This window comes from Heterocephalus glaber, unplaced genomic scaffold (assembly GCF_053883595.1).
Source record: "Heterocephalus glaber isolate CG9 unplaced genomic scaffold, H.glaber_assembly_v1.0 deba00001561, whole genome shotgun sequence".
In the NCBI taxonomy this organism is placed as follows: domain Eukaryota; kingdom Metazoa; phylum Chordata; class Mammalia; order Rodentia; family Bathyergidae; genus Heterocephalus; species Heterocephalus glaber.
Window position 1 is genome coordinate 2,380,788 of NW_028258349.1, and position 22,282 is coordinate 2,403,069.

Below are 22,282 nucleotides of genomic sequence, written 5' to 3' on the forward strand. Positions count from 1 at the left end.
CAGTCAAACATTTGTATCATATAATTCCACTTATAAGAAATGTCCAAAGGACCGAGCATGCTGGTGCATGCCTGTAATCCCAGCACTTTGGAGGCTGAGGTAGGAGGATCATCGTGAGAGTTCAAGGTCAGCCTGAACCACATAGTGAGAGCCCCTCTTAAAAAAAAACAAAAAAACCAACCTCAATAGCAAAACCACTGCCACCACCATTAAAAAAAATGGGGAGCCGGGGATTTAGCTCAGTGGTTCCGGAGCCTGCCTTGCAAGCACAAGTTCCCAAGCTCAATACCTGCTACCAAAAAAAAAAAAATGGGCAAGAGGGGCCAAGGATTTAGCTCAGTGGCACCACGCCTGTCTCTCAAGCACAAGGTCCTGAGTTCAATCCCTGGTACCAAAAACAAAAAGAGGGCAAGAGTCCTAAATAGACATTTCTCAAAGGAAAACATACAAATGGCCAACAGATTTATAAAAAATGCTCAACACTGTTATTAGGTAAATACAAATTAAAATTACAATCAGATATCATTTCATACCTACTAGAACGACTTGTCTAAAAATGAAAGTAAGTGTTAGGAAGGATGTGGAGAAAAAAGGGAACCCTGGTATACAGTTGGAGGGAATGTAAATTAGTACAGCAATGTACAGCAATTATGCAATCCTGCATGCAGGGACCTTAAAACACTAAAAATGGAAATAAAAATAGAAACCTAGAAATCCCATTTCTGGTTATGTACCCAGAAGATTTGAAATCAGTTTGTCAAAGAGATGTCTGCACTCCCATGTTCACTGGAGCCAAATTATTCAGAATGGCCAAATTATGGAACTGACCTAAGTTATCTCTCAACAGACAAAGAAAGCAAATTTGGTGTACAGTATACACATACAATGGAATATAGCCTTTAAAAAGGAGGTTTTTAATTTGTAGCATGGATAGAATTGTAGAACACTATGCTAAGCAAAATAGAAGGACAAATGGCATGTTTTCTCATTTATATGTGGACTCTAAGATAAACTCATCAATGCAGAGAGTAGAATGGTGGTTATAGAGGCTGGGTTCTCGGGGGCTGGGGAGATAATGGTCAAGGGGTACAAAGTCTCAAACAGAAGGAGTAACAGCTGAGCGTGGTGGTGCATACCTATAATCCCCACTACTTGAGAGGCTGAAGCAGAAAGACCAGCATGGGCAACTTAGTGACCCTGCCTCAATATAAAAACTTTAAAAAGCACTCCCTGAGTTCAACCCCTAATACAAAAATATGTATGTGTGCACATGCATGTGCTGGTGCCTGTGTGTAGTTAACAATAGTAATAGTACATTTCAAAATTACTAAATTTCAAATGTTCTCATCATGAAAAATAATGAATATTTAAGGTGATTGTTAATTAGCTTGATTTACGTATTCCACATTCCATTCACAGATCATAACATCACTTTGAACCCCATAAGTTTATACGATTATAAATTGTCAGTTATAAATTTTTTAAAGTTAAAAAAAGTATTCAAAATTTTATCAAGGGCCAGGGATGTAGCTCAGTAGTACAGTACCTGCCGGGCAAGCATAAGGTCCTGAGTTTGGTTCCTGGTACCAGAAAAAGAAGAATCTTATCAAGGAAATTTAAGGAATTCAAAGTGATAGGCATGGAATTGCGATTTTTAACTAAGAAAGCTTATAGGATTTTTTTGGTTCTTTTTTTGAGACAGGCTCTTGCTATGTAGTTCAGGCTGGCCTTAAACTCAAGTATGTAACCCAGGCAAGCCTCAAACTTGAGGTGATCCTCCTGCCTCAGCCACCTGGGTGCATGCACCAGCTAGCTTATAATTAATACATGATATTATTCTTTATTTTGTTCTTCAAACAAAATGACACATGTTAACATGAGAAGGCTGATCTACATAGTACCTATAAAAAGTACATCCGGGGCCGGGGATTTAGCTCAGCGGTTTCACCGCCTGCTGCACAAGCACAAGGACCCGAGTTTGATCCCCAGTACCAAAAAAAAAAAAGTATGTCCACCAGAAAAAATTAGTATATTCCTAGCATTGCTCAGAGGAAAACATGTCTTATACCAGATCCAGCAATATCAAGTACACATAGCAGAAATGTAGAGTGGTGGGGCCGGAGATTTAGCTCAGTGGTTCCACCACCTGCCTCACAAGCACAAGTTCCTGAGTTCAATCTCTGGTACCAAAAAAACGAAAAACAAAGAGTCAAATTTCTTAGCCTACAGAACAGAGGATCAGCCCTAGTAGTAAGCTAGCCTTCTTTCTCTCCTTTCAAAGTGCACAGTATGAAGAAAGATATAAAGTAAAACTGATTAGGGTGCCAAGAACACATGAAAAAGGAAGCACATGTTAAATGAAAGACTACTTTGGAATACCTTTAAAAAAATTACTACGGTTGATAAAGGCAGAAGTCTTTCTTAAGTCTTCCCTGCCTTAAACTAGAAGTCACAACTGGTGGCCCTTTGCCTAAAACATGTTTGGCTATGTAGTTCATTCACAATGTTTGTTTCTTTTCAGTGTTTCTTTTTTTTTTTCTCCAATATTGGGCATTGAACACTGAGCTATGTGCCCAGCCCTTTTTCATTTCTTTCTTTTATTCTGAGATGAGGTCTCACTAAGTTGTCCAGGCTGCATTTGAACTTGTGATCCTCCTGCCTTAGCCTCCCAGAGTGCTGGAATTACCAGCATGCACTACCATGCCCAGCTAGTAAAAACTACTTATACCTACAACTCTATCATAAATGGAAAAGAAGCCAGGCGTGGTGGTGCATGCTCATGATTCCAGTACTCCAGGCAACTGAGGCAGAACGATCATACATTTGAGCACAGCCTGGGAAACTTAGTGAGATCCGGTCTCAAAATGAGAAAAACAGAAAAGAGCTGGGGATGTAGCTCAATGCAAAGGCCTCAGGTTCAATCCCAAGTACTCCCCCCCCCCCCAAAAAAAGTGGAAAACAAGCAAATGAGAACTATGTATTTCACCTGAAGTGTTTCTCGCATCTACTTTCTCATTTAAGTTACCTGCCTGGCCTCTGTAAATTTTGAGCTTTTAAAGTCATATATGTTTGTATTTTTCTAAAAACAAACACTGAAATAATCAGCCCTAAGCATTATATTTTGCTCTAGCTTAGTTGTTTTTTTTTTTTAGTACCAGGGATCAAACTTGGGACCTTGCCCTTGCGAGGCAGGTGGTGGAACCACTGAGCTAAATCCCCAGGCCTATAATGTTTTTGTAGTCAGGAAACAAAAGTTTTTTAGACATTGTTTCTGGGAGGTCAAGGAGATTTGGGATCATTACACAAATTCCAACACAGATATAATTAGAAGAGAGATCATGTTGGCTGGCTGCCTATTTTTTCAAAAATAAGGTTCACTGGGCTGGGGATTTAGCTCAGTGGTTTTGCCACCTGCCTCGCAAGCTCAAGGACCGGAGTTCGATCCCCAGTACCAAAATCAATCAATCAATCAATCAATCTCACTTCTTCAAATAAGAGTAACTTCAGTCAAAAGCTACTTTACCCAAACTGTTCCTCATTATGTCTGAAAAACAAGTAAGAAGAAAATAAATGAGATTTACTAAATCCTCTCCTAATGTCCAGTATACTAGGAATCAGGAAATAGCTCCTTTAAAATGGGAAAAACAAAGTCACCAGAACTGTACTGTATAATCACTTAGAAAAATTAAATGGTGCTTTTGTTTGGCTGCCAAGACCAGCTCCTGCAGACTCAACTGTAGTTAAATGCTATCTATATACGGAACTGTGCACACTGTCAGTAAGTCCCACTGCCACTTCCAAAACCATCAAAAGCTCTTTCAGATACTTCTTGCTAGCAAGCCCCTGCAGATGTCACTGCAAATGAAAATGAAAACATCCACAAGAGCTTGGTGAAGCTAAGTGATGATTAAAATTCAGGCTGATAGCAGCGGATTGTTCTTTTATCTGAAGTGTTGTCACACTAATCTCACCATGATGTGTTCTACCATCTGCTCCCCTAGGATCTCTCTCAGGGTCAGAAAATATTCATGTGCTGAGGTGTAGTAAGGCATTTCTGAGCAGCATTTTCTCTTCTAGTGATAATCAGAAAAGCAGTCATGAGGTGCAAAGGGTTTAGAATGAGACTTTTAACCACAAATGGTTGGCATTTTCTCAGAAGTACATGATTATTCCAATTATTAACAAAAATAATAATCACCACCAAGCCTGTATTAGGAACTTTAAATTCTCACAATAAGTAGGCACTACTGTAAGGAGAAAAGGAAATGATGATACAGCAGAACTGAAAGGCAACTCAACTTTCTCAAGGTCTTTCAAGGGCTCTCAAAGATGACAAAAACTCTTAATGTCTTTTCTAGTCAATGGCCTACCTACTCTTCACTCTTATCTAAATTGAGACTAAAGTATATAAAACAGACAGCCATGAGCTAATATACTGTGGGATATTTCTACAAATAACCAAAATCCAAGGGCTAGAAAGCCAGTTTAAAAATTGACACATCAAAAAATAAGAAAAAGGGCCGGGGATTTAGCTCAGTGTTTCTGCCACCTGCCTCGCAAGTGCAAGGACCCTAGTTCGATCCCCAGTACCAAAAAGAAAAAAGAAAAAAGAAAAAATTTAGCATATCAGAACAAATGGAGAAGTAATTTTGAGGAAAAATGTCATCCACGCTAAGGTAAGGCTGGAAAATCAAAATCAACTACATGTCACAAGAATCTAAGCTGGGCATGGTGGCGCATGCCTGTGATCCCAGCACTCGGGAGGCTGAGGCAGGAGGATCGCTGCAAGTTCAAGGCCAGCCTGGGCTACATAGTGAGTTCAGGGCCAGCCTGAACTACAAAGGGAGACCCTGCCTCAAAAAAACAAAAACAAAAAAACCCCAAAAAAGAATCTACTTTTTCACTGACTGGAAAATCTGTGTCCTCCAGGGTCAGTGTTTCTCTCCCCTAGAGTTAAGAATAAACATTCTCAAAGCCAGGCATGGTGGTGCACGCCTGTACTCACAGCACTTGGGAGGCTGAGGCAGCAGGATCAGCGAGTTCGAGGCCAGTCTGGGCTACATAGTCAGTTCAAGACCGGCCTGAACTACATAGTGAGGTCCTGTATACATTCAGCATTCTCTCTCTCTTTTTTTTTTTTTTGGTACCAGAGATCAAACTTGGGACCTTGTGCTTGTGAGGCAGGGAGTGGAACCATTGAGCTAAATCCCCAGCTCAACATTCTTTTTTTGGTGAGAATGTATGCAACAGATTACTTTTTTTAAAATTTTTTTGTACCGGGGATCTAACTTGGGTCCTTATGCTTGTGAAGCAGGTGGCAAAACCACTGAGCTAAATCCCTGGCCCTAGAACAGATTATTTTTTAAGATTGCAAAGCATATTTGTGAACTTCATAGTACATAATTCATTGCTCAAATTCTAAGCTTTGCTTATATATTTTCTCATAGAGAATGTTGCTGTGTAACTATATTTTCCTTTTTATGTTTCAGAAGACATTGAATACGAAATATGGATGTGTAATTTAAAAATATGGAATAAAAATGGAGCTTTTAAACAATAAAAAGAAAAAAGACAAAAAAAAGAATAAACATTCTCAACACCTGGCTCCTTGGTCTTCATTTTCTTTCCCTTTTCTATGCTCCTGACTACCTATTTCTCTCTGTCACACCCCTTTTGCCCCTCCCAATAGGCAACCCAAACATAAATGCCTATAAGAGCTACAGAAATGCCTAAGTGGAGCTGGCCATGGTGGCATACACCTTAATCCCAGCACTCGGGAGGATGAGGCAGAAGGATCTCCGGAAGTTGAGGCCAGCCTGGGCTACACAGTGAGTTTAAGGCCAGCCTGCACTACAAAGCAAGAACCTGCACTACAAAGCGAGAACCTGTCTCAAAAAAAGCAAATATCAAAACAAAAAAACAAATGTTTACAAGAGCTACACTAATGTGTGAACCAAGTAGAGCCTAAGGCAATTAAGGTAACACAGACTAATGGGGTCCAGAAAGAACTGTAGGGATGGTTAAGTATGACCCACCTAAAGGCATTCAAATTCTACTTTTTTTCTTTTAAAACAAGTTATATTAGGGCTGGGGATTTAGCTCAGTGGTGCCACCGCCTGTCTTGCAACCACAATGTCCCAAGTTCAATCCCCAGTACCAAAAAAATTTATATTATTCTTAACACATAGTAATTGTACATGTTTATGGAGCACAGTGTGATGTTTCAATGCATGTATTTATAATGTTGTGATCAAATCAAGGCAATTACTATTTCTAACATATCATTTCTTTCTGGTGAAAACATTCAAAACTTTCTCTTCTAGCTATTTTGAAATACATAATACCTTATTGTTAATTACAGTTATCCTAACCCAAAACTTTGAAACTCTTGGAATAAAACATATCTGAGAAACACTTTATGACACTGGTTTGGGCAAGAATTTTTTGGATAACACCTCAAAATCACAGGGAACAAAAGGAACAAAAGCAAAAAGAAGCTGGCCGTGGTGGACCAGGCCTATAATCCCAGCACTTGGGAGGCTGAAGCAGAAGGATTGCTGCAAGTTCGAGGCCAGCCTGGGCTACATAGCGAGTTAGTTTGAGTATAGCCTGAACTACACAGAAAGACTCTGTCTCAAGAAGAAAAAAAAAAGTAAAAAGAGACAAATGGGATTACATCAAACTAAAAAGCTTTTGCAACAACAAAGTAAATAATCAACAGAACAAAGAGACAACCTACAGAATGGGAGAAAATATTTGCAAACCATGTTATTAAACAAGGGGTTAATATCTAGAATACACAAGGAACTCAACAGCAAGAAAATAAATAATCTAATTTAAAAGACAGACATGCTTTTTTTTTTTTTTTTTTGGTACCAGGGATCGAACTATTGAACTCAGGTCCTTGCACTTACAAGGCAGGCGGCAGCACCACTGAGCTAAATCCCCAGCCCAACATATATTTTGAAAGACAAGCTTTTTTTTTTTTGTAATCTAACTTAAAAATGGGGAAAGGAGGGCTGGGGATTTAGCTCAGTGGTTCCACCACCTGCCTCGAAGGACAAGGTCCCGAGTTTGACCCCCAGTACCAAAAAAACACAAATAATTGGGCAAAGGACCCAAATTCTATTTTTTTAAACAATTTTATTTCTTTTAATCACAGTACAACCAAATAAAACACATCTGTTAATCAAATATGGCCCACAGGCTGCCAGTTTGTACCCTAAAACAGAATGTAATGCGATCAAATAGATTTCTGCCTTCTTTAATTTCAGTCACATTCTGGTCCTATGTCTCTAACACACTTATTAGGTCATCTTAGTTTATTTAGTTAGATTTAAGGTGTGATACACAAAAAAATGTACATATTTAACAGATACATTCTGATGAGTTTGGAACTTTGCTTAAGGTTTTGACCTGCACTACAATACTCGGTGACATAGTCATAAACTTTTAGTTTACTCCAACAGACAGCAAAACATAGATTGTGTAAGAATTTATATTAGCTTTATGATGTCTAAATTTTAACTGTTGCTCCAAGGAATAGCAAAAAGGTATTATCATATGGAGGACAAAAAAATTTGAGGCTCAGGGTGGCCAAATGACTTGTCCAACATCTGATAGCTACTTAGTGACAGGTGGAACTGAATTTAGATTTGTCTCATTCCAAAGTTTCTACTTTTTTTTCCCTTTCTCTATATTGTCCTACTCTAGAATCACCAGGATTCCTAAAGTATAATAGATCACATCTGAGAATAATAAATGGTCCATCTCACAAAAGACCAGAAGGAAAAAAAGGCTGTTTCAGAGATCATTAGTTACTTTATAAATTTATAAGTCCTTTGGCTCTTCTAGAAAAAAGGCTGACTGCCTGAACAGCAGGTTCACCTATGAATTCAGGAAATCTCTTCCTGGAGTTCTGATTCTCTCACCTGTTTTTAATAACTACCCCAAACACTGGACCCCAAACATTCTTACAGCCATTCATTAACTGTATAACTCAGTGAGAGCTGCATTCAATACCAAAATATGTGATGTTCCACATCCTTATTTTCTCTTTCGAATCTCATGCTTTTCATTGCTATATGTTTCATCTTGTTATTTACCCTTTCCCTATCTCATTCATTAATGCAGTTCCAGCTATTTGACATTCTCAAGAATTTACCTTATTTCATCTACTTTTATACTGTCAGTATGAAAATCCAGAGTATTTAAATCCCTATAGAACCTAAACAACAGTAAAGTGGTTAGCCTCCTTTTTTCCATCTTTTATTTTAAAGCACTGCTTGTAAAGTTCTTTTTCAATAATATTATTTTAAACTCTAGGGTCAAGATAGTTTTATTTATTTATTTATTTATTTATTTATTTATTTATTTATTTATTGGTACCAGGGATCAAACTCGGGACCTTGCACTTGCAAGGCAGGCAGTGGCACCACTGGGTTAAACCCCATTATTTATTTATTTTGTTTAGTTTTTGTTTTTTTGAGACAGAGTCTCGCTATGTAGTTCAGGCTGGCCTTAAACTCATAATAATCCTCCTGCCTCAGCCTCCCAAGTGCTGAGCTTACAGGTGTGCACCACCATGCCAGCAGATCAACATAGTTTGTTTTGGTTTTGGTTTTTGGTACCGGGGATTGAACTCGGGTCCTTGTGTTTGCACAGCAGGCAGCGTGGTCAACATAGTTTTAAAAATTCCAGGATTGCCGTGAGTTCAAAGCCAGCCTGGGCTATATATAAGGGAAGGAGGAAAGGGATAAAAAAAAAAGAATTAAGATGCATTATGTATATGAACCAGCCCCCGAGAGTAATGTGATCATTGTGTACGACAAATATGTATCACAAAAATTTTTTTTAAATCTAATAAAATTTATATATTAGCCATAAAATCTCTGAAGAAATAACTCAGATCTGTCTGGGCCAGTCTGTCCCGTTAGTAGATCAAAGGAAGAGAATAGGAAGTTTCGGCCTTCCATAGTCTACAGGATCAAGTTTCAACTCCTCAACAACACAGCAGTCAAAGTTCTTCCCTGTCTGGCCCACGTTCCAGCCTTATCTTCTGTCACTTCTATTAACATCAGTTTCAAGCAACCAGACATCATCATTATCCAATGACTCCAGGTGCTTTCCAGTTCCTACGCCTCAGCATAAGGAAATGTCTCTGTTAGAATCTCCCCCCTTTACCTCTTCTCCACAAACTCTTCTATTCAACCTTATTTCAAGCCATCCAACTCCTTCGAAGTACTTGCTGGTCTTTCCTCTGCATCTCCACATCTCTCATTAAAACATTATCACAGTACATTATAAATATTTATTTTACTCCTTTCACTCCACTACCCTGAAGGCAGAGATTATACATTATCCCTATCTAGTTTCTTTTTTTTTCCCCGGTACCGGGAATTGAACTCAGGACCTTGCACTTACCAGGCAGGCACAGCGCTGCTGAGCTACATCCCTTGCCCCCTATCTAGTTTCTAATGCATAACAGGAGATTAATTAGAAGGCAAGAAGAAGCCAAGCATGGTGGCACACACCTGTGATCCCAGTACACTGGAAAGCTAAGGCAGGAGGACTGCAAGTTCAGGCCCAGCCTGAGCAATATAGCAACTTAGTGAGAGACCTTGTTTAAAAAAAGGGGTAGGGAAGTGAGGGAGACCAGGTTTAGCTGCAGATACCAAGGCCTTGTTGACCTCTCCCAGGGACAGGAGAGGGGGTAAAAGGCTGCCCCCTCCCTTGTTTGTGCACAGGGATGCTGATGCCTGCAGTACCCAAGGGCAGAACATCAGCCAAGGGCTTAACAAAGAAAATTACATATCTGGGTATGGGGTTGTTATGTCCCTTGTTAATCATTTACAGTTCTTTGTTTCTTCAATTGCATGTCTGCTACATTGCCTTGTTCAACTAATAAAAACTAGACTTTCCAGACTCCTTATGCTCTAGTCCTTCTGAGACAGAAGTCTCCTGGTCCCCCTTGCTCAGAAATTTGCCTTTGTCTCTTTATTCCTCTTTGTACCCCCTAGGTTGGTTTACAGGATGGCTCCTCAGGGGGCCATGTAGCTCAGGATGAAGGCCCTAGGTTTAATTCCCAGGACTGGAAAAAAAAGGGTAAAAAGAATGTGATGTGACCACTATGAAGAAAGTAACTCACACAAGTATTCATTCAGTAACTAAAGATTTACTAAGCACCTAGTGAGTGCTAGAGGACATGAATAGTAAATAAGATAGATGTAGTACCCAGACTGGAGAGTGTACAGTCTAATGACATAGACTTATAAGTTAGCAAACAATACAATTACCAACTGTATAATAAGAGCTATGAAAGAAACAACCGGTACAATAAGAACTATGAAGGATTAGTGCTGTAAAACAGAAAATTCACAAGAAATTACAAAATAACAAATCCAGTTTAGATATGATGGTAAGCAAAGTACTCTAGGACAAACAGAACTAACCATGCACACTGCAACAAGGCATTCCAAACCAAAGCAACAAAACATTCAATGGCTCTGCAATGGGAAAGAGTTTTGCCTGTTGCAAGAATTCAAAGATCAATGTGCTTAAAGATCAATATGCCTGACATATAGTAAGCAAGGTGAGGGATGGAAGAAAAGGCCGGATATGGCAGGGGAAAGGCTGTGTTGAAGATTTGAATGTTTTGTTTTGTCTTGTCTTGTTGAGTCAGGGTTTCAATATACAGTTTAGGCTGGTCTCAAACTCCTGGCCATCTTCCTGCCTCAGCTTCCTGAGTGCTGGGTTTATAGGCATGAGCCACTACACTCAGCTCAGAGATCTGAATTTTAATCTAAGTGCAAAGGGAAACACAGTCATTGAAAGATGTTAAGCAAAGCAGTAACATGATTCCATTTCTTTCAAAAGGTTTTTCTTGTCATTGTGTAAAAATTGGATAAGAGTGCCACAAAAACAAAAATATCACTTTGCACACATTCCCAGGCCACATCAATCATTTATTTTGTTTTATTTTTTAAGACAGGGTCACGCCACATAGTTTATTCAGGCTAGCTTTGAACTCACTATGAAGCTCAGGCTGGCCTTGAACTTCTGGTGATCTTCCTGCCTCAGCTTCCCCAATGTTGGGATTACAGGTGTGCACCACCACACCTGACAGTAATTAGGAACTGAATACTGAAACTTGCTCTATCAGTTCAGTGCAAGCAGGTTAAAAAACAGGAACCACACATGGATTCCCAGGCCACATCAATCATCTTTTTCTTTTTTAAATTTTATAACAGTCATCATTATACCTGACTTCTACCATCCCTTTACCAACCAAAGGAATGACAGCTCTTAGATAGGACTTCCTATCCTCACTTATGAGCAATACTATCTCTCTCTCTGTACTATATGTACATATAGATGTGTGTACATATAAATATAGTAGCCATATATATATGCATACTGTATTATGAAGAGCAGAGACGTAGCTTAAGATAATTCCTATTAATGCCTCAGCAGCAGGTCCCTAAACACAGGATCCCTACCCTAGAGGCACTAGCCCTGCTGATAAGCACTTCAATAAAAACAGTTTACAGAAGCATAGAAGGGGCCATTAAGGATATTATGAAAAACAGAAAGAGTACTTTTCCTTCTTTCTACCATCACTTCACCAAAGCAAATTCCCTGACAGCTCTGCTGGCACCAAACTTCTGAAGCAAGATCACATTACATGCTAGGACCCAAAGGCTGCCATTTGCTCTATATTGGACAAGCAGGCCACCTCCTCTAAAGCTAGTAATGATGCCTGATGTGATGAATAAAACTTGGGCTTTGCTCTCAGTCTACAGTATCAAGAGAAGAGACAGAGAGACTTGGAGTTTTCATAACATAAAGCAGTGGGGCTTCTGTCTCTCAGGTATATGACTTCATACAGAGTCTAGGCAAGATTATTTCCTTCATATTCCCTAGGATGAGCTTAAAGCCATACCAGGGAACCAACCACAGGACAGTATACATGGAAGATTTATATGCCATTCCAGCATAAGGCCATTTTCCTTTGCCAGCAAAGGGCCTAGGACTGGCAGCTCAGAACAGAAGGCTTGTTGAACATGTGCTAACAGCTCATCCAGGTATTTCTTTTAAAAAGCACTCCACCACTCTTGGTTTGCATTTGCTCTTCTGTAGATATGTAAGAGCTGAATCACCTTGGTTAAGAAAAGGACTGTTCCCTGGATGTTTCAAGGAGACAGAGAACAAACTCAAGATTTACCTAAAAAAAAAAAAAAGATTTACCTATGCGATACTCTAATGCCTGATAACCTATTGTTGCTCCCTCTGAATCAAGCAGATCTCAGCTAAAGTAGCAATCACAGAATGTGGAAATACTAGTGTTGGAATACAATACAGTTAAGTAGTTTTTAAAAAATGTTTACTAGATTATAAATAATACTGTAACAGATGAAAAGGTACATATGCAAGGGTTAGAAGGGTTCCAAGTCCAGGAGCTTCTGTCCCCATGGAGTTGGGTGCATCTCCTTCCCATTATATGGATGTGTTCACTACTACAGAAATTAGTAACATAGCTATTAAAGGTCAGCACGGAGGGAAGTAACATAAGCTACCTCCAGAACCTGAAAATCTGATTATATATTGGGCAGAAATTTAGAAAACATGGCTAGGGGTGTAGCTCAGTATGTTAGAGCACTTGTCTAATATGTGCAAGGCCCTGGGTCTGATCCACAGCACCACAAAAAATTTAGGAAGAAAAACATGTGAAAACATATATTAACAGGAGAGGAGACTAGTATTCATTTTGCAAGTATTTACTGAATATCTACTGCATTTCAGGCATCATGCTAGGTTGATAAAAATGCAGACAGATGTAGTCTAAGCCCTCACAGAACACATACAACCTAGTAAGAAAGAATGATAATGAGCAAGTAAATTACAACTCTGAGTATTAGGACAGAGAAAGCCAGAATGCTTTTAGAGTATGTATTTAAGAGAACCTAATCTACTTTTTGTTTTTGGTGAGGGTGTAATACTCACTATAATCTAGAAAATAGAAAACTAAAAAAGCAAAATACATATTTATGTCTCCAGCACTAATCAAAGAAACTTGGGCCGGGGATTTAGCTCAGTGTTTTCGCTGCCTGCTGCGCAAGCGCAAGGACTGGAGTTCGATCCTGGTACCAAAAAAAAAACAAACAAAAAAAATTGGGGGCTGGGGATTTAGCTCAGTGGTTCCACCGCCTGTCTCGAAAGCAGAAGGTCCTGTGTTCAATCCCCAGCACCAAAAAAAAAAAAAAAAAAAAAAGAGAGACTTAAGCAATCTATTGATTCTCTTGTATATTCCTGTGAAAAGATACATCAGATCTCAGAAACTGATTTTAATATGCACTCCATATAATAAACCTTCCTACCTAAAAAGGATGTACTATCTAAGAATAGTATACAATTCACTCTGCAGCTATATTTCATATTATATGAGTGAATAAATAGATACTGTAGTCTGTAGGACAAGACTTTGTAAGATTAGATAGTGAGTTAGTGTTCTGGACCGTGATAATTCCAGATGACAAAGAATGGATGCTAAAACTGAGGTTCTAAAAGAATCTCAGTAGGCTGATGACTGATCTTGGACTATGTTTCATCAACTAGCACTCAGCTTGCCCATCTCTATTACCTTTCAATCTCTGCTCTGTCATTTTAATAAATGTAACATCAGAAAATAGGAAATGAGTTTAAAATCTGCTAAGAAAAGAATGTGAGGATAATGGAAACTCATAATTAGTTGTTAAAGGAATGAAGAAGTTTAAAAAGACTCATCATTCTCTCTACATCAAGCTGCTGAACTCCCAAGAGGGCAGTGACAAAAGCCACAGAGACAGCAGTTCTTCCAAGAAGTGTGTGTGTTGTGCATGTGCACATGTGTGTGTATATAAAAATATACATACCTCCACTCAAGGCCACACCAGTGCCACGATGGCAAATGGACATCATCATGGGAAGAGACCAACTACAAAGAAACACACAAAGACAATTTTTAAAAAGGAAATGATGCCAGGTGTGATGGCACATGCCTGTAATCCTAGCTACTTGACAGGCTTTAGTCAGGAGCATTGCAAATTTAAGCCAGGCTGGGTAATTTAGTGAGACCCTGTTTGAAAATAAAAAATAAAAAAAGAAAGGGTGGGATATGTAGCTCAATGGTAAGAGTACCTCTGGGTTCCATCCCCAGTACCATCACACACACACAAACAAAGAAAAAAAATGACCTCATAGTAAAGAATCATCTTGGCAAGAACAAAACAAAAAAACAAAATAAGCACTATTTAATATTTCTTTTCTTTTCTTTTGGTTTTTTGAGACAGGGTCTTGCCATGTAGTTCAGGCTGGCCTTGAACTTGCAGCAATCCTCTTGTCTCAGCCTCCTGAGTGCTGAGATAACAGGTGTGTGCCACCACGCCAGGCTTATTTAATATTTCTGTATTTCCACTTTTTTTTTTTTTTTAATGGTACTGAGGATCGAACTCGGGTCCCTGCACTTGCACAGCAGGTGGCGAAACCACTGAGCTAAATCCCCGGCCCTGTATTTCCACTTTATAATTTGAAATATGAAAGTTGGGCTGGTGGTTTAGCTCAGTGGTAGAGCATTTGCATATCTTGCATGAGGCACTACAAAAGACAAAGAAAAATGATTTATTGAAAAGTGATTTATTAAAATGTGTCTTGCGGGACTGGGGATTTAGTTCAGTGGTTCCGGTGCCTGCCTCGCAAGCACAAGGTCCCGAGTTCGATCCCCAGTACCAAAAAAAAAAAAAAAGTGTCTTGCTGGATATGGTAGCACATGCCTGTGATCCCAGCACTCAGGTAGGAGGATTGCCTAGCCTTTGAGGCCAGGCAGGGCTGAAGAGACCCTGTCTCAAGAAAAAAAAAAAAAGACAAAAAGTGTCTTTCTCGTTTTACCAAACTACATTACTGTTATAGCTGAGAGAGAGAAACTACTCCTTTTACAAGGAGAAACGACATGGCCACCATGTTGACACCAATAAAAGTGGGGACAGTTAGAAAGTAATCACCAGAATACAACCAGCCAGGTCCTTCGGTTTTCTAGTCAGAACAATGAAGTAGAAGAAAATCTGATGAGTTGTATTTATTCGGTTTCATAGAAATATAGTCATTCTTAAATTTTCCTTATATCCCCCAAAACATCCATATTTAACATACCACTGTGCCCTATAAGTTACCTAGCCCACAATTTTACATCTAATTTTGCTAGATTTTATATATATTACTTAATCCATGATAGTTCTGAACTACTTTGTCCTCAAATCCCTTTTTAAATCATGAGTCATCAATTTGCCAAAGCATTTCCATAGAAGGACAACCAGCATGTTATTCTAGATCTAGTTCTCATGCTCAAGAAGGGAACTGGTCAGTAAAACAGAAAGAACAAGAGTCTTTGGAGAAAACTGACATACATTTGGAATATCAGCACAGACAGGGAATACAGAGACTAGTAAGACCACATACTCAACACTCTGAAGCAAAGTAACTTAATGTTGAAAAGATCTCAAGAGCTCTGCCTCCGCTGCTGCTCATGGAAGTCCTGCCATGGCACTGTCCCAGGGGCTGCCCCAGGAGCTGGCTAAGGCTGTGGCCGGGGGCCAGGTGCTGGTTGTGGGCATTGGCTGCGAGCTCCTGAAGAACCTCGTGCTCACTGGCTTCTCCCACATCAACCTGATTGATCTGGATACTACTGATGTCAGCAACCTCAACAGGCAGTTTTTGTTTCAAAAGAAACATGTTGGTGCACAAGCGCAAGGACCCAAGTTCGATCCCTGGTATCAAAAAAAAAAAAAAAAGAAACATGTTGGAAGATCAAAGGCACAACCCTGACTACAACATGGAATTTTTGACAGTTTATATTAGTTATGAATTCATTAAATAGAGCTGCCTGAAACCATGTTAACAGGATGTGTCTGGCAGCTGATGTCCCTCTTATTGAGAGTGGGACTGCTGGTTATCTTGGACAACTAACTACTATCAAAAAGGGTGTGACTGAGTGTTATGTCACCCTAAGCCAAGCCAGAGAACTTCTCCTGGCTGTACAATTCGTAATACACCTTCAGAACCCATTCATTGCACTGTGTGGGCAAAATATTTGTTCAATCAGTTGTTTGGGGAAGAAGATGCTGATCAAGAAGTATCCCCTGACAGAGCTGACCCTAAAGCTCCCTGGGAACAAACATAAGCTGAGTCCAGAGCTTGAGCATCTAATGAAGATGGTGACATCAAACGTTATTTCCACAAAGGAATGAGCTAAATCAACTGGATATTTTCCAGTTAAACTTTTTTTTTTTTGGTACTGGGGATCGAACTTGGGTCCTTGTGCTTGCGCAGCAGGCTGCGAAACCACTGAGCTAAATCCCCGGCCCCAGTTAAACTTTTTACTAAGCTTTTTAAAGATGATATCAGGTATCTATTGACAATGGACAAACTGGCCAGTTCCACTGGACTGGGCTGAAGTACAAAATCAAGGAGAAGAAACCAATGCATCAGATCAACAAAATGAACCCGTTAGGTCTGAAAGACCAGCAGGTTCTAGATGTGAAGAGTTATGCACGTCTTTTTTCAAAGAGCATTGAGAAGGGCTGGGGATTTAGCTCAGTGGCACTGCGTCTGCCTTGCAAACCCAAGGTCCTGAGTTTGGTCCTCAGTACCAAAAAAACAAAAACAACAACAAAGAGCATTGAGACTTTGCGAGTTCATTTAGCTGAAAAAGGGGATGGAGGTGAGCTCATATGGGATAAGGATGACCTATCTGCGATAGATTTTGTCACCTCTGCAGCAAACCTCAGGATGCATATTTTCAGTATGAATATGAAGAGCAGATTCAATGTAAAATCAATGGCAGGGAACATTATTCCTGCTATTGCTACTACTAATGCAGTGATTGGTGGGTTGACAGTATTGGAAGGATTAAAGATTTTATCAGGAAAAATAGATCAATGTAGAACAATTTTTTTGAATAAGCAACCAAACCCGAGAAAGGAGCTTCTTGTGCCTTGTGCACTGGATCTTCCCAACTCAATTGTTATGTATGTGCCAGCAAGCCAGAGGTGACTGTATGGCTGAATGTCCACAAAGTGACCATTCTCACCTTACAAGATAAGATAGTGAAAGAGAAATTTGCTATGGTTGCACCAGATGTTCAAATTGAAGATGGGAAAGGAACAATCCTAAAATCTTCAGAAGAAGGAGGGACAGAAGCTAATAATCCTAAGAAGTTGTCAGAATTTGGAATTAGAAATGGCAGCCGACATCAAGCAGATGATTTCCTTCAGGACTACACTTTATTGATCAACATCCTTCATAGTGAAGACCTAGGGAAGGATGTTGAATTCGAAGTTGTGGGTGATGCCCTAGATAAAGTAGGACCCAAACAAGCCGAAGATGCCACCAAAAACATAACCAATGGCAGCGATGATGGAGCCCAGCCTTCCACCTCCACAGCACAAGAGCAAGATGATGTGCTCACAGTTGACTCAGAAGAAGGTCCTTCAAATAATGCTGACAATAATGAAGATGAGAGAAATCGCAAGAGGAAATTAGATGAGAAAGAGAGTATCAGTGCAAAGAGGTCTTGTATGGAACAGAGGGAAGAGCTTGATGATGTCATAACATGAGACTGAACAAAAACCCTTACTCTGTCAGCTCAACTGGACACAACCAGATCATTTGTTATATCCTTTGTTCCAAAGGGAAAACTGACACCAGTGCCTTGAAAGTGATTCTGCTCCCTTTGAAAGCATTCATTTTGCTAGAACTATTAGAAACATTGCAGTATGCTGTATTGAAAGTAGAAATATAGTTTTTAAACCCTTTGAACAAACTGTGTGCATAACCAGTTACGAGATAAAACAACACAATGCATGTTGCCTTTTTAATGTAAATACCCTTATGTATCATTTAATAGTTTTAAAATATTGTGGTTTAGTAAAGTTGATACCTGGTTATAAATATTATGCCTTTATTTTTGGCTAGAAGAATTATTTTTAGCTTAGATCTAACCATTTTCATACTCTTAACTGAAACAGATTCAAAGAAATATCAAGTGCTATGCATTGTTTTTAAATGTTAAACGGCACTATGTATATTAATGTAAAACAATGTTAATTTACTCAGATTTTCAGTTTTTACTGCCTGATATGTCTGTGTAAGAAGCCAATTTTTGTGTATTGTTACAATTTCAGGTTATATTTGATGTTTTGCAAAACTCAAATTAACAAATATAATGTACTATGGACCAAATAAATGGCATCTGCGTAATAGTTTAAAAAAAAAAAAAAGAAAAAGAAAAGATCTCAAGAAGTTCTATTGAGGTAATGAAAATGGTCAGAATAAGAAAGAAGTGAGCCAGCTGTAGAGGTACACACCTGTAATCCCAGCATTTAAGAGGCTAAGGCAGGAGGATTGCCAGTTTGAGGTCAGCCTGGACTACTATATAAAACCCTGTCTTTAAAAAAAAAGCAGTAATATTCAAAGAAACAAACAACAAAAAAATTGGCTAGGCAGTACTCTGATGAATTCATTTTAACTGGACAAATGTAAAAGGTGGGATGACATAATCAAGGACAAACAGAACAATGGCATAATTTGCTAAGAAGAATCAGGAGATTAAAACTCAGAATGAGCTGAGACTTGCAAAAATGTCAAGGACAACAAAAAGGGGCTTTTAAAATTGTATTCAGGGAAAGAAGGCCTCCTAACTGGGATAGACATTTATGTTAACTGCTGACAGAGTGTGAAACAGATTGCTCAAGTATTTTGTCAGAGATGATTACCAGTCCAAAAAAAAGAGAGAATAAATATTGCAAAGAACTGAAATCCTAAAGGGGTGAAGAAATTGTAAGACACTGCTTAGCATTCTGAATGCACTTAGGGCTCCTAAACCAGATGAATTAAAATACCATGACTGAAAAACAGCTGAATTTAAATGTTACCCTAATTTTAAAAAGTGGTTAAACACCATAGCTTGGTTAGTCTACTACTGAGTAGGTAAAGCACATTTTATTTTCCAAAAATAACCAAACATTATTTCTAGTACCACATAATCTTCGAGAATCTTATTTCTTACCAGCCAAGTATTCAGCCCCTTCCCTTGAGCTCGGGCAAGGCTTCACACCTCAGGAAACAATGCAACAGAAGTCAAGATGCAAGATTTTCAGATTTCACTTCCTCCCTCATGTATGAGGAAGCCCAAAGTAGTCTATGCATAGTTTATATGGAAAAGCCCATGTAAAGAAAATAAAGGCCTTTAGGACAACCAGAATAAGGCCAAGATATGTGAGCAACTGATCTTCAGATTAATTTAACACCCAGCCTTTACGTTTTCCAGCTGAGGTCCAAGATATTATAGAACAGAGACAAGTTATCCCTACTATTCCCTGTGGGAACATTAGGTTAAGAGTCTAGTATAGAAAATCAAGACTTTTAATTCACTTACAGAAGAGGTAATCATTAGACGCCAGTAAAATTTCCCTTAGGAAATGCACTTTGTTAGGAAATATGGAGATCCTTCTGAACAAGTTATAGCTGATTTATCTTTGTACCAAGCACACTGTGAGCCATCAAAAAAGTACTGGCATAAATTAATTTTATCTCCTTTTTTTTAACTTTTTTTTTTTTTTTTAGGTACCGGGGATCGAACTCGGGTCCTTGCGCTTGCGCAGCAGGCGGCGAAACCACTGAGCTAAATCCCCGGCCCCTTCTTTTTTTTTAACTTTGTTAATGGAATGTTAATAAAAGGAATGCTAGAGATAGAGAATACACAAATTTTATTTTATTTTTTTTGGTACTGGAGATCGAACTCGGGTCCTTGCGCTTGCGTAGCAGGCGGCGAAACCACTGAGCTAAGTCCCCGGCCCAAGAATACACAAATTTTAGCAAGTAATCGAACAGCTGTGCTACAAAGCATACTATCAAGAAAGTAAAAGCATTTCTCCAAAGAAAATACACAAATAGCCAATAAATACATGAAAACATGCTCAACATCACTAATCATTTACTTCCATGCCTTTCCAAAGTCTCTGAAAGTCAGGAATAAAGTATGATTTCAAATATCTCAGATACTTTTCCCTAACACCCTGGAAAGAGCTCTGTGTTCCGTACTATTTCTTTTATCCATAAATGTGTCTGGAGTCCTATAACTGCAAGAGCTAACAACGTAGTGAAAGACTCACCTCAGTAGCCTGCTACTATTTTTTATATCACTTGTGAGGGGAAAAAAAAAGCCAGGGCTTTAACCATAGATTTAGAATAATTTAAGAAGTTTTTCATCATTATAATCCTCCCCCAAACTATGTATCTCTTTTAGAAAAGTTTCACCATAAAGTACCAAGAGACCACTCTTTAGTCTCCTTCTATTGTGGTAGAATCTATAGATTCTGCTATCAGAATTATTCCTGGAATCTGGGTTAGAAAAAAACTCAAAGGGTTGTGGTATTTGTGGAGGTGGTTAAAATATGGCCAGCCTCCCTGGCAGAAACTCAGGAAAGAGGGTAGATGAGCTCAAGATGATTTGGTGGGTTAACTTAAGCAAAAAAAGCAGCAGATTTACAGCAACTTTTCTCAGGGGTCACCAGCAACAAGAGTTATCAACACCACTTCTGCAGACAAGAGATAAACAGAAATGTATTTATATGTACATGATTATGTACACACATGAGGCACAATGGAAAACTATATTAAATGTTTAAATTTTTAAAATTTTATTACAGTAAAAGATACATTGTCATTAATCCCCCTCAAAATCCTCCTCCTCACTGGGAACATACTTATCCCATTGTTCTTGCCACTTTCTGAAGCAGTTCTGGAAGTCGGCTTTTGTGAGTATCTTTAAATGTGCTGCTGTGGCTTGATGTTCTGGATCAATTCAGAACTTTTACCTTTCACAATCATTTTGTTTTTGGTTTTGGTTTGTTTGGTACCGGGGATCGAACTCGGGACCTTGCGCTTGTAAGGCAGGCGGCAGAACCACTGAGCTAAGTCCTCGGCCCTTTCACAGTCATTTTGACTTTAGGGGAGAGACAGAAATCACACAGTGCCAAATGCAGTGCTAGATGAGGACACACTGTGATGTTTTTACATGGGAGAAACTGCTAATGAGGGGTGTTCAAAAACTATGATGAATGTTTAAAATGAAAAGTTTATTATAATAAAAAACACATTGCCATTAACCCCCCCAAAATACTCCCCATCGCTTCACACATACTTATCCATCATTCTTGGCAATGTCTCTTACTGTAAAAATTTTTTTTTTTTTGATACTGGGGATCGAATTTGGGACCTTGCACTTGTGAGGCAGGCAGTGGCACCACTGAGCTAAATCCCCAGGCCTGTAATGATTTTTTAAAAAAATATAAACATTCAATTCAATTTTTCAATCACCCTTTATACATCTCAGCTATGTCCACTGAGGGGCCCAGAAGCAATGAATCTAGCACCTAGATACTGATTTCACAGGGGTTGTCTTGAAGAACTACTGACCAAATCTAGGACACTCTGAACATCAAAATAATGAGAGTAACAGACTGTTACTCTCTGTTACATATGAATCTTTCAGTCCAAAGTAACAAATAAATCATTTTACCCTACAGAAATAAATAGATCTAGGAAAGAGATGCAATTAGAAAAATCACAATTTGGCAATCATCAGAGTAGTCACTGATTTAATCAAGTATCAACAACAAATACTGGTGGGTAAATGATGAAAAACAATATTTAGCGACCCAAAGTAGCTTCCTACAAAATATGTATTAACTGATAAATACATTTACAGTGGAGAAATCCAGTAGGCAAATCTTTTTTTTTTTTTTTGGTACTGGGAATTGAACTTGGGCCCTTGTGCTTGTGCAGCAGGAGGCGAAACCACTGAGCTAAATCCCCGGCAATAGGCAAATCTTAACCAGTAATAAAAGTTCACATCACTAGTAATGGATGAAATCATCATGTAGCTCCTGATACAATGCATTGAGAAGAATACAGCATCACTTTAGGGCTACTGCTGCCCAAAATGCATAAATCATAAGAAAACACCAGACAAACTCAAACTGAGAAACATTCTAAAAATACCAAGGTCATAAAAGATAAGGAAAGACTAAAACACTGTTCCATACTGAAGAAGATTAAAGAGATGTGACAACTAAATGCAATACAAAATTCTGGATTTGATCTTAGACCTACAATGGACATTACTAGGCAACTGAAAAAAGTTGCATGGAACCTAAAGTTTAGATGGTAGCATTGGTGAATGTTAATTTCT

The 22,282-nt window shown here is 38.8% G+C and overlaps 1 protein-coding gene and 2 pseudogenes across 1 annotated transcript in view; 2 read left to right on the forward strand and 1 right to left on the reverse strand.

The window, feature by feature from the left end:
- Sdhc (succinate dehydrogenase complex subunit C) overlaps positions 1-22,282 on the reverse strand; it is a 42,739-nt gene that overhangs the window by 6,378 nt on the left and 14,079 nt on the right. The window contains exon 4 of the mRNA XM_004858650.4: positions 13,911-13,972. Within this exon, the coding sequence (XP_004858707.1) occupies positions 13,911-13,972 (62 nt within the window). The remainder of the gene's footprint in view (positions 1-13,910; positions 13,973-22,282) is intronic.
- On the forward strand, positions 15,571-16,277 carry LOC147823965 (SUMO-activating enzyme subunit 2 pseudogene; annotated as a pseudogene).
- LOC106010590 (SUMO-activating enzyme subunit 2 pseudogene) lies at positions 16,528-17,866 on the forward strand (annotated as a pseudogene).